The 13,539-nt window shown below is 41.3% G+C and overlaps 1 protein-coding gene across 1 annotated transcript in view; it reads right to left on the reverse strand.

Moving 5' to 3' along the window:
* Positions 1–873: 873 nt before the first annotated feature.
* The window catches only part of LOC122539962 (tumor necrosis factor receptor superfamily member 16-like), a 179,062-nt gene continuing 166,396 nt past the window's right edge, over positions 874–13,539 (reverse strand). Inside the window, exon 6 of the mRNA XM_043675193.1 lies at positions 874–3,103. Within this exon, the coding sequence (XP_043531128.1) occupies positions 2,825–3,103 (279 nt within the window). The 3' untranslated portion in view covers positions 874–2,824. The remainder of the gene's footprint in view (positions 3,104–13,539) is intronic.

Genomic DNA, 13,539 nt, shown 5'->3' on the forward strand with positions numbered 1-13,539 from the left:
AACAAAATGGTAGGGACAAAAAGAAAATTCATTCATGTCAGTAATATTAGAAGCATTCAGACCTAATAAACCTGAAAGAGATGAGGGAGTAAATCAGGTGTTGCAAAGGGTTTCCTCTTGAAATGTAGCTTGGCCTTGTCGAGTTTAAGACAATAGTCTTACGCTTTCAATATAACAATAGCCAACAAAAGGAGCCTCACCTTCAAGGTAATGCTATCATTCATTTTGCAATTTCTGGTTAAGAAATAGAGGGTCAATAAGTTTGAAGTTAGGCTGGTTAAAATTGTGTGAATTGAGCAGGAATACAAACTGAAGTAGTGATGTATATTGTGTTTTGTGCCTCAGAGATATGTAGATGTAACTATCATGAGGTTGCATGTGTCAAAAAGAGCATTTAAAAGATCTGCTTTCTTATTCTTACTGCTGCCTTGACAGTACAGTGAGCAGTCAGCACAAACAATCAACCAGCAATTACTGTCACTAGAAAATCAGTCTTCGACGTTCTGAATCTCTACTTGAAGTTGCTGAGTATCAAAATGTATTGTGCGAATCAAGGGAATACCACTGATAATGTCCTGCTTTGTCCTTTCCATGGACAACAACCTTTGCACGTCAGTTCAGCATTCCTCCAGTGTCTGACAGACTGAAGAAATGATCTTCTGGAATTCCATAAATGCTGACTGTGTGTCCATTAAGGGTGATGAGGTGATAGGATACTGGCCTCTGAGGAGTTATTTTATGAGCGACAAGCCTCACCACAGAACTACACTGACAGAAGAAAAATGAATAAAAGAGAATATTTGAGCAAAATAAAAACTTGATTTTACACAGGGTGCCAATTTATTTCTGTAATAAAAATTCCAATAAACTAGCTTTATAATACTGTTAACTTTATTAATTAGTAAAAGATTTGACATTCAGCAATCTAAAGAAAATCATACATTTTTTTAACATGGCAATGGAGACTTGGCATGAAATATTTAACAACTAATTTGCAGAAATTAAGAATGTTTCCAGAAAAGGTGCAGCTCTTTTTAGCAGTCAACATTAACACCTTTTAACCTGCATTTGGTTCCCTGACATCTGTACACACTTTTCGCTTCTAGGATTCTTCTAAAAGAATCTGGTAGCTTAATGGTGTCTCTCAACTATAGCTTTGCATCCTGCCACATGTGGCTTTCCCAAGTATAACCAAAGACGAATGTTCAGCCAGTGAAAGAGTCCAACGCTCTCACACAAGCATAGATTGAAAAATTCTCCTCCAACCTAGATACATCACAGATTCAAAATCTCTCAAGATAGGGACATAATCTCTAAGCCCAACATTTCCTGCCTATCCTTAGTTGCCCTGAGAAGATTTCTGATACAACTGAATGGCCTTTAGGTCATGTCAGGGGCACATTGACTAGGAGACTGAAGTTACACATAGGCCACACAAACTAACGAGAGCAGTTGGTTTCCTTATTCCAAAGGATATCTCCATGAAGACTTGGGTCTCCATTAGGCACTGAATTTACAATGAAAGCCCTGTGAGCTTGATTCTGAATACTAATGTCCAAGTACACCCAAATACTAATAAAATCCACTTTTGGTCACAGGCCTCACATTTTACAGCTGTATATGGTTTGAATATTAAAACGGTGCATTGGCAAAAGTGACGAAGCAACTTATTAATATCTAAGTGATGCACAATAGCTTACACACTCACAGGGATAGCCACACTGGCATTTCTCAACTACTTTAAAATAACAACACAAAAGTAAACATTGTTCCTTAATGAAAAGCGATGTTGGTCATGAGCCTTCTATTGGCCTAGAATCAGGAACAGTCACTAATTCTGTCAAGTGCTAAACCTACTTAATCTTTCAGAAATTTTAATTACAGATTCATATTCAGAAAATACAAATTACTTAGAAATTAACATTGTATCTGACCTTGGAATGAAAAAAAAATTCCCATCTGTTTCAGTTCTACCTTTTGTAGAAACAGCCGAAAGGTTTCAAGGAATGAGTGGGCCAATTTTGTAATAATAAAATCACATTGTCCTCTCTAGCCATCAAGTTGGGTCCCCCAACTCTAGTAGTTTTGATTACTATCATTTCTCTTCACAATTGAACCACATTGCAAAGATGTCCCGTGCCTTATTAACACTGGGATTAAAATTGTCCTGGCCATTTCCGTTCTTGGTACGGAATCACAAGCAGTTAGATATTGTTAAAAATTCCAAAGTCATGTTGCATTGCCTTTTCAGATAAAATTAATATGTCTAAGGTTTCAGAGACCTCACAGTGAAAAGACACACAAACACACTCGGTTAAGGATTAGCCAGAACATCTCTAGTATTTTGGACTACGCTAGAATTAGTTACACAAACTCTATTTGGATACATGCGGAGGGGGCTGCTAACAATATACAAGACTTATAAGATACTTTTCTGTTCAGTAAAGAGTGCTGAAGCACAACATACAATGTCCATGCTTTGACATTTACACATATGGCTTATTTAGCACTCGGGTTTAATAAAACTTGGCCCATTTGAAAACGTATGCGTGGCGTTTGTTTTTTTTTCCTCTAGTGGTTACAGAAAAGACAAAATTTGACATTATAACATGAAAGCGCTTTCTGCTTCTGCGGCACACAGTCACTTTGTAAAGGGGAGAAGGCAGGACAATACTGAAAGTTATGCATCAGTGCACATAAGGGTGTTCTTAAGCATAGGACTGAACACCCTTTTCCTTCAGACGTTCTATAAAATCCACTCTTTTGTTTCCAATTTCAAAAGGAACAGTCAGGAGAATTAAGGCTGTTGCTGACTCATTCACTCTCACACGGCGGACGTGGCTGTGGGTTCACTGTTGAGGGTTTCGACGATGTCATCCCTTTTCAGTTTCCGTAGGGCAGTGCAAAGTGCGTCCGTGGTGGCAGAGTCCTTGGCTGCCCAGTCGGAGAGGAGGGCACGCACTGGGTGTTCTTCCTGTTTGAAAGTGTCTATATGTTCATCATTATACCCCAGCAAACCAGCCAGGTTACACCATTCAGCATCCTCCTCAGAATTATTCAGCAGCTGCTCTACCTCCTCCTGCTTGTGTGGAGGGAGAGCAGTGTAAAGGATTGGCTCAGCTCGGGCGGCTACAGACAGAACACAGAGAAAGAGAGAGAGACCATCAAATAACAACAACGATGAAGATACCTCAGCACATCTTTTCATATAAGTTCAAACACCTTGCAGCTGTTAGAAACAACTGATGCAGGGGATAAGTGAATGAATGAAAAAAAAACTCTCTCATAAATACACTATCAATGAGATTACTCCTTAACTTGGGGGTGGCATGGTGGCTCAGTGGTTAGCACTGCTGCCTCATAGCACCAGGGTCCCAAGTTCAATTCCAGCCTCAGGCGACTGTCTATTCTCCTCGTGTCTGCGTGGGTTTGCTCTGGCTTCCTCTCACAGTCCAAAGATGTGTAGGTCGGGTGAATTGGCTGTGCTAAATTGCCCCGTAGTGTTAGATGCATTAGTCAGAGAGAAATGGGACTGGGTGGGTTACTCTCCAGAAGGTCAGTGTGGACTTGTTGGGCCAAAGGGCCTGTTTTCACACAGTAGGGTATCTAACCTAATCACTTCAGTGTTTTAAGAGACTAACTGTTCAAATCAAACATTTAAGACATCAATAAGCAGCAAAAGACCAGCAGACCAAGATGTGTCAACATTGTGAATATTTCTTTTTGAAGCTATTACTTCAAATCAAATCAATCACTTTAAATCTACGAATATTTATAAAATTCAATATTCATTAATTTCAGATTTCAACAATTTTCACCCAATATGAGGCACGCACATAGCTTCCCGGCATTGATTGTAGGTAGCAAGGGCTTCATTCAATGAACAAGCAAACATTACAAAGGGAAGTGTGCAGGTCATTCATTTATTGGCAGCGGTGGATGGGCAGAGTGGGACCAAAAACAGGTTAGTGAGGTTCACCCATAACAGACGCCCATGAAGTAAAACCAGCAAATGTCAGGGATGGGCAGTTGAAGTTGCTTCATATAAAGAGGCAAGATCTGATACTTCAATTGATCCTTCAAAGACAGGGTAGCTATAAAGTAATCTCAGAATCCATAACTTTACTCCCCATAGTAGGGGAGTCTCAAACTATAGGACATAGTTTGAGGGGGAGAGATTGAAAGGGTCTTGAGGGGTAATTTCTTTCACAAGGGGGTGGCGAGTGTCTGGAACAGGCTGCCAGCAGTAGTGGTGGAGGCGAATACAATTTTTTCATTTAAGAAATGTTTGGACAGGTACGTGGATGGGATAGTTACATAGGGATATGAACTAAATGAAAGCAAATGGGACTCGATAAATTGGGAAAACTGGGTGGCATGGACAAGTTGGGCTGAAGGGCCTGTTTCCGTGCTGTAACCCTCCAAAACTCGAAATGGGATGGTGTCTTGATTAAAGCGCCCTGAACATAAATCCAAATCCCACAGTTTGATCTTGTAAATACAGCAAAAAATAATGGATGTGGACAACCAAAGACATTCCTGCAATTTGGTTACTACTTTTTAATGAGTAAATGAATTTGAGCTGTATTGAGCACTAACAATTACACCTGTTGTGGGTCAATTATCTGTGGCCAATAATGTAATGGAGATTTATTCATTTAAAGTCAAAGGGTGTTTTCCTATCTTCCTGGTGGTGGAAATTGAATAAAGATTGGTGCACTTTGTGTCTTTCACTGTGTCTCACACCTGCACACACACACCATGGGTGCTGGGGCAAAAAATAAGCACTACTGCACTTAGGTGGTAGTGTGGGGGTTAAAAAAAAAAAAAAACAGGAGTATTGGGCGGGGGCTTGCTGGGTCTGTAAAAAAATAAATAAAAAAAAAAATAGGGATTCACAAAAAAAAACAAATTAAAGTCAAAGGGTGTTTTCCTATCTTCCTGGTGGTGGAAATTGAATAAAGATTGGTGCACTTTGTGTCTCTCACTGTGTCTCACACCTGCACACACACACCATGGGTGCTGGGGAAAAAAATAAGCACTACCGCACTTAGGTGGTAGTGTGGGGATTAAATTTAAAAAAAAAGAAAAAAATATATAACCAGGAGATTTGATGTGAAGGGCAGTGTTTGTCACTGGCCACCCGGGTGTTTGCCTAAAAAAAAAGAAAAAAATATATATATATATAAACAGGAGGAAGGGCAATGTTTGTCACTGGCCAGAAAAAAAAATTAAAGTCAAAGGGAAGGGAAAGCAGAAAAATGTATAACTGTAACCCCATTTCAAATCACCCACATGGTTTCAGTTCTTAACATACTGTCTTATTTTCCATTATTGCATCATATTTAAGGAAGGTTAAACTTTACTGCCAAACAAAAACAACCAGAATAACTGTGGATGCTGGAAATCAGAATTGAAAATAGAAATTGCTGGAACAACTCAGCTGGTCTGGTAGCATCTGTGGAGAGAAAACAGAGTTAACTTTTCCAATCCAGTGACTCTTCTTCTGAATGGACCATTAAATTTACTTTATTCCTATTGGCATGAGGCTTGAGGCCAAATCGTTAAAATGTATCGGTCTCCAACCAGGCTTTGAAATATTCAGGTGGACACGGTATTGTCACTGAATTGGTAATCCAACGGCCCAGGTAAATACTATGAGGGTATGGGTTCACATCCCATTAGGGTTATTGATGGAATTTGGAGTCCATTAATACAATCTATAATTTAAACAAATAATGGTGACCACACAGTTATTATCAATTGCTGTGAAAACCTATCTGGTTCACAGACGTCCTTTTAGGAAAGAAAACTTGTCATTCTGATCTGGAAGGCCTACACACATGACTCCACACTGGATTAACTGCCTCCTGGAAAGACCTTCTAAAACTTTCAGCTTAAAGGCAACTATAGATAAGCAACAAATGTCTGCACGAGTTAGAATAAATTTTAAAACAAACTACAAGTAAAGTAACTTGATGTTGTGCAATTAAACTTCTGATGCATCAGGTTTAAAGAGAAATTGGGCCATTCAAAATTTCGCCAATCCAAGTATCCCCACCCTCCCCCTCTCCACAAGCTCAACCGTGGCAGAACAGGATCCCACGGGATTCATTCTCATGCCAGTTTAGGAACAAGGTAAGAGCATCCTGACTGGACTGCCTGGCTTTGAGGCCCACACATTGGAAGCTTCAGTGTACTACTTAATAAGCCACTTCTCAGCTGAATATTGACAACAGCTTGCTCACATCTGACAGCTCATTTTATATTAGCAAGTAACCCGTTAAGAGGTCAGAGCAGGCCATCTGTTTTCAGTGCTTCATTACATGTGTTGGCATGCAATAGGCACTTGATGATTATAGAGCAAAAAGACAGCACAACAATTTAAATTGCATTTAATCAGCATGATCCAATTTTTCCAGGAAATGCATTATTATCAATTGAAGGGGTCAGAACTATAATAAGGACAGTTTCACAGAATGTCAAACAGGCAATTATTTTGTTAATTACAATGTCAAATGGTGTGTATCATTTTGTTTTTATTCATTCACGGGATGTGGGAATCACCAGCCAGACCACCATTTATTACCCACACTGAATGTCCTTGAGAAGATGGTGTTAAACTGTGTTCTTGAACCACTGCAGCCTGTGTGGTACATGCACACCGAGAGAGATGACAGGAAGGCAGTTCCAGGTTTTTGACACACCAACAATAAGGAGAAAGTGAGGACTGCAGGTGCTGGAGTACCAGAGTTGAAAAACGTGGTGCTGGAAAAACACAGCAGGCCAGGCAGCATCCGAGGATCAGGAGAATCGACGTTTCGGGCATAAGCCCTTCTTCTTATGCCCGAAACGTCGATTCTCCTGCTCCTGGGATGCTGCCTGGCCTGCTGTGTTTTTCCAGCACCACATTTTTCAACACCAACAATAAGGCATGGTGGAACAGTTCTATGTCAATATGTATATAGCTAGGTGGGAAATTTAGCACCTGCTGTCCCTGTCCATCCAGGTTGGACAAGTCATGTGTTTGGAAGTTTACATCAAAGAAAAGTGACTGTGTCTTGTCTTTTACTTCTAATTACTTGGAGATGCCAGTGTTGGACTGGGGTGGACAAAGTTAAAAATCACACAGCACCAGGTTATAATCCAACAGATTTATTTGGAAGCACTAGCTTTCGGAGTGCTGCTCCTTCATTGTGAAGGTTAAGATCATGCTCACAGAATTTATAGCCAAAGGAGTCCAGTGTCATGGAGATGTGATACAGGAAACAATCTTAGATTAAAACTTTCATCTTTTAAAATTGGATATGCTGATTTCTGTTCTTTGATATGTAAATCCCAGTACTTCTTTTAAATTACATTCTCAAGGTCGTTCAGCTTTTTAAACAATAGGTAGGAAGTCTGTCTGAGTCCCGATGCTATGCCAGACTGACAAACAGAGTTTTACAGAGTTTTCATGAATTCATACAGTTTTTGGGAAAAATAGAATGTAATTCTGCAAAAACAAATTCGCCCCATTAGCTTATATGTGTGCACATTTAGGAGTGATAGATTGAGTGTGTGTGTGTGAGTGTGTACATGTGGGCGTGAGTGTACACGATAGAGTGTATGTGTGTGTGTAAGCTTGGTTAAGTGTTTGTGAGTGTGATGGGGTATGTGTGAGAGGGTGCATGTGTTGGTGTGAGTGCGGAGAGTGCATGTGGGTGCATATGAGTGATAGCTTGTGTGTGAAGGAGGGTCTGCATGTGTGTGGGTATGTGTGGGTGTGTGCGCGCAGTGGGGTCACCTGTAGTGTGACATGAACCCAAGGTCTGGTTGAGGCCATTGCCATGGGTACTGAACTTTTCTAACAGCTTCTGCTCGGCCACTCTGTGTTGTTGCCTGTCCTGAAGTCCGCCTTGGAGGATGGTCACCTGAAGGTCTGAGGTTGAATGTCTCAGACTGCTGAAGTGCCCCCCAACTGGGAGGGAACATCCTGCATGGTGTCCATTCATCTGCTACCGTAGCCTCTGCTCAGTCTCACCAATGTACCATGCCTTAGGGCATCCTTGCCTGCAGCGTATGAGATAGATCATGTTGCCGAGTCACATGAGTACTTGCCACATAAATGGTGGAAGGTGTCCCCACGTAAAATGGTGTCACCCGTGTCGATAACCTGACACATCTTGCAGTGGCTGCTGTGGCAGGGTAGTATGGTGTTGTTGTCCTGAAAGCCAGGCAGTTTGCTATGAATCATGATCTATTAAAGGTTTGGTGGTTGTTTAAAGGCTAGAAGTGGAGGCGCAGCAAAGTCTTGGCAAGGTGCTCATCCTCATCGATAATGTGTTGCAAGCTGTGAAGAACATGGCGTAGTCATTTGGCTCTCAGGAAGTAGTGGACAATGAAGGATAACTTGCCTGTTGCAGCCTGTGTCTGCCTCCTGAGGAAGTCATTACAGTTTCTTGCTGTGGCACATCGGAACTGGCGGTCAATGAGTTGAGTATCATACCCTGTTCTTATGAGGGCATCCTTAAGCACTTTCAAGTGTCCGTCACATTCTTCCTCATCCAAACAGATCCTGTGTATGCGGAAGGCTTGTCCATAGGGGATGGCTGTTTTAATATGTTTTGGGTGGACGCTCAAGAAGTGTAGCATCATGAGGTTATCCATGGGTTTACGGTACAGTGAGGTGCTGAGGTGCCTATACTTGATAGAGATGCATGTGTCCAAGAATGAGACAGATACTAAAGAGTAGTCCATGGTAAGTCCGACGGTGGGATGAAACTCATTGATATCACTGTGTAGTTGTTTCAGTGATGTTTCACCATGGGTCCAGGGGAAGAAAATGTCGTCAATGTATCTGGTGTATATAGTATTGGTTGGAAGTCCTGCATAAAAAAAAAGTCTTATTCAAACCTGTGCATGAAAATGTTGGTATATTGGGGTGCAAATTTGGTCCCCATGGCTGTTCCATGTGTCTGGATGACGAACTGGTTGTCAAAGGTGAAAATGTTGTGGACGAGGATAAAGTGGATGAGTTGTAGGATGGTGCTCAGAGATTGACAGTTGTTGGTGTCGAGTACTGAGGTTGTTACCACGATGCCATCACTGTGGGGTTGCTGGTGTAGAGTGCTGAAATGTCCATTGTGACATGGAATGTTCCTGGTTCGACTGGTCCATGGGGCTGAGTTTCTGTAAGAAATCTGTAGTGTCGCGACAGAAGCTGGGGGTCCCCTGTACAATGAGTTTCAAGACACCTTTGACGTGGCCAGAGAGGTTCTCACACAGGGTCCCATTGCCTGATACGATGGGAAGTCCTGGTGTGTTGGCTTTGTGTATCTTCAGAAGGCAGTAGAAGTCGCCTACGCTAGAAGTGCGTGGGATGAGGGCAGGTAGGAAACTCTGAAGGACTGGATCCAAAGCCCTGATCAACATGTTTATTTCACGGGTGTGCTTTGTGATCGCATTGGCTTGTAGTTGCCTGTAGTGTTCCAGGTTGTTCAGTTGTCGGTATACTTCCTTGCAGTAATCTGTTCTATTCTGAATGATGATGGCTCCTTCTTTATCTGCTGGTTTGATGATGATGTTGCAATTGGTTTTGATACCATGGATAGCGATGCGTTGTGATCGGGTGATGTTTTTCTCTACCTTGTGGGCGCGGCTGATGAATTTGACATTCACATATTTCCTGACAGTTTGAGCAGACATGTCAAGCCCAGGGCAGCGGCCCTCCATGGGACCCTCCGGTGACCATCCTCTAAGGCGGACTTTGGGACAATCAACAACACAGGGTGGCTGAGCAGAAGCTGAAGTCCGGTACCCATGGGAATGGCATGGACCTTGGGTTCATGTCACACTATAGGTGACCCCACTGCACCCCACACACACACACATACACACACACACTCGTACACATACTCTACCACACTGGCGCGCACACTTACCCAAGCTTACACACACTCTATCACGTGCACTCATACTCACATGCACACTCAATCTGTCACTCCTACATGTGCACACATATATGCTTATGGGGTGAACGTGTTTTTGCAGAATTACATTCTATTTTTCCCAAAAACTGCATGAATCCATGTAAAACTCTGTAAAACTAAACAGAGGATTTGTTAGTCTGGCACAGCATTGGGACACAGACAGACTTCACACCTATTGTTTAAAAAGCTGTCATGATTTGGAGATGCCAGTGTTGGACTGGGGTGCACAAAGTTAAAAATCACACAACACCAGGTTATAGTCCGACAGGTTTAATTGGAAGCACTAGTTTAGGTAGTTGTGGAGGACACAATTGTAAGACACAGAATTTATAGCAGAAGTTTACAGTGTGATGTAACTGAAATGATACAATGAAAAATACCTTGATTGCTCGTTGAGTCTTTCATCTGTTCACATACCATGATAGTGGGTGTTAGCCCCCTTCAACATATTGTCTAGCTAACATCAATTGTTACAATTAACTGAGAATGTAACTTTTAAAAAACAGTCTTGTGATTTACACATGAAAGAAGTGAAACTATCATGGTATTCAAACAGATGAAAGATTCAACAAACAATCAAGGTAGTTTTCAATGTATAATTTCAGTTACATCACACTGTAAACTTTTGCTATAAATTCTATGCCTTACAATTGTGTCCTCCACAACCATCTGATGAAGGAGCGGCGCTCCGAAAGCTAGTGCTTCCAATTAAACCTGTCAGACTATAACTTGGTGTTGTGTGATTTTTAACTTTAAAAAGCTGAGCTATCTTGAGAAGGTAATTTGAAAGAAGTTCTGGGATTTACATAGAAACCAGCATATCCCATTATAAAAGATGAAAGTTTTAATCAAGATTGTTTACTGTTTCACATCTCCATGACACTGGACTCCTTTGGTTATAAATTCTGTGAGCATGATCTTAACCTCCACAACCACCTGATGAAGGAGCGGTGCTCCGAAAGCTAGTGCTTCCAAATAAGCCTGTTGGACTATAACCTGGTGTTGTATGATTTTTAACTTCTAATTACATCCTTTTAAAACTCTGAACTACATTAAGAAGAAGAATAGAAGAAAATCGTTGTGGTTCTGTTCACCGAGCAGGAAATTTTTGTTGCAAATGTTTCGTCCCCTGTCTAGGTGACATCCTCAGTGCTTGGGAGCCTCCTGTGAAGCACTTCTGTGGGGTTTCCTACGGCATTTATAGTGGCCTGTCCCTGCCGCTTTCGGTTGTCAGTTTCAGCTGTCCGCTGTAGTGGCCGGTATATTGGGTCCAGGTCGATGTGTTTGTTGATGGAGTTTGTGGATGAGTGCCATGCTTCTAGGAATTCCCTGGCTGTTCTTTGTTTGGCTTGCCCTATAATGGTAGTGTTGTCCCAGTCGAATTCATGTTGCTTGTTGTCTGCGTGTGTGGCTACTAAGGATAGCTGGTCGTGGCGTTTAACTAGCACCTGAGCTACAAATCTTCTCCCAAACTTTGAATAGAAGAAAATCATTAATCAGACTCAAAAAGTAATTGCAATGAAGTGGAAATTCAGTACTAATTCTTTGCTTCCCTTTTTCTCCTGAACATTGTAGCACATAAAACGTCTGTTATATCTTTTCTGATGTCTGCACCAGAAGAACATGCAATCATTTAAATTCTGTTCTACATGCTGGCATTGTACCTACATTTCCTTTTGTATCATCAGATGGAATTCTGGGACAAACCACCTCGAGAAAAGTTTGGTACTTCTTAGTCACTGCCAATTTCAAGAAACGCCATCAATGTATTCTCTCTGTTTTGCTTTATTGATTTTAAAAATAACTTACATGCTTCAGGAATTACAGATTATTGTTTTCTTCTATCACTCATCTTTAAGAACGATGCTTAATACTAAGCTACACCGTTGGTTTCCAACTTATTTGGAGGAATATACAAGCAAACAACTTTTATCATGCCACCTCCAAACCAAAGTCCCTATTTCCATACAAGATAACAATGACCCTCAATTGTCCTGATGGGATAGCTTTGCCTATCCAGCACAGCAAGTCGTGAGGTTGTGGAATTCACTTCTGGGATTATTGTTAAAGTTAAAAGCTGGGCCAAAATTAAAAAAAGGAGATTGAATAAGTGAGTGAAGGAAAAGAGATTAAACAGATATTGGAATGAGGCAAAGGTATGCATATAGGACAACTTACTTGCATGGATGGTAAATGTATGCAGGTGGGTTAATGTGTTTTAATCTCTTATGCATTTTCTAATATGCGATAACTATAATTCCATAACCACCTTCTGAATGCTTGGCATCATGATGATGCCTTTTCATTATCTCCCTACAAGGCAGATCGTGGAGCACCTGTTCTTGCTTCTTTCACAATCTGGCACAACAAGCATCATGTACACATGGACTCGGGAAGGAGAATTAATTGCAATACAAGTGCAGCAAAAGAAAACAGAGTCAATCATAGTGCCCTGAAATGCATACATGAAGCAAGAAGCTGATCTTGTCCTACAGTTTGGTTTAATTCATTCCTGGGACATGGGTGAGGTGAGCATTCATTGCCCATCCTTAATTGACCAAAGGGCAGTTAGTAGTCAACCACATTGCTATGGGTCTAGAGTCACTTGTCCGCCAGACCAGGTGAAGGCTGGATATTATTATTAAAATATTTTATTAGCAAGCCAGGTGGGACAATCACTTTTTTAATTCCAGGCATTTTTAAATTGAATTCAAATGTCATCATCTGCCATGGTTGGATTTGAAAATATGCCCCAAGAGCATTTATCTGGGGCTCAGGATGATGCGTCCAGTGGCGTGACCATTATACCACCACCTCCCTCACTTCAGGGCAGCTGTCTGGCTGTATGTTTTCAGTGACAAAATGGGGAACTCTATTTGCCAAGTTCATTGGGAGATTTGGCACACATCTGGTCTGGCTTAGACAGACTAAATACAAGTTTAATTGCTATGACATTCACTGAGAAATAAAGAAACATTGGGTATTGAAAGGGATTTGTAGGTGTGCCTCTTTAGTGACAAATCCTTTGGAATCCATTGTCACTGGATATCTAACTATAAATGTCTAGGCTCGTAAAACTGGGTGGTCCTAAATAAACTCACAAAGACCCAATCTGCTATGGCCAGATGGATATCCATATAAGCCAAATGTGATAAAATATCCATTGAGGTAGCAGATGGAAAGCAGCTTTAAGAAGCAGATTCCTTATTGCTAAACTCAGTGCGACTCTGCAGCAAAGACTGTTACTAGGGGACAAAAATGCCAGAGCAAATGGAAAATTTCTTCCATCACCCACTCCTCCACCCCTCAACAAACCCAGTTCTCCCAAGGAACTCACTATAAGAAGCATTCGACATGATACTCCAATACACCTTTCACACAGCCGCTGAGCATATGTGAAACACTGGGTAGGTGTCTTCAGTACATTAAGAAGTGTTGCTATAATTTAAGCTATTCATGGCTTTTACTGAGCTTTGAACACATTAATGCACAATGCACTTCCGCTCACATTGGCACAGTGTAAAATGCATGTCTTGTATTGCATTATCAGCTGACAGACTGGATATTT

The sequence above is a fragment of the Chiloscyllium plagiosum genome, chromosome 33, assembly GCF_004010195.1.
Source record: "Chiloscyllium plagiosum isolate BGI_BamShark_2017 chromosome 33, ASM401019v2, whole genome shotgun sequence".
NCBI classification, from domain to species: Eukaryota; Metazoa; Chordata; class Chondrichthyes; order Orectolobiformes; family Hemiscylliidae; genus Chiloscyllium; species Chiloscyllium plagiosum.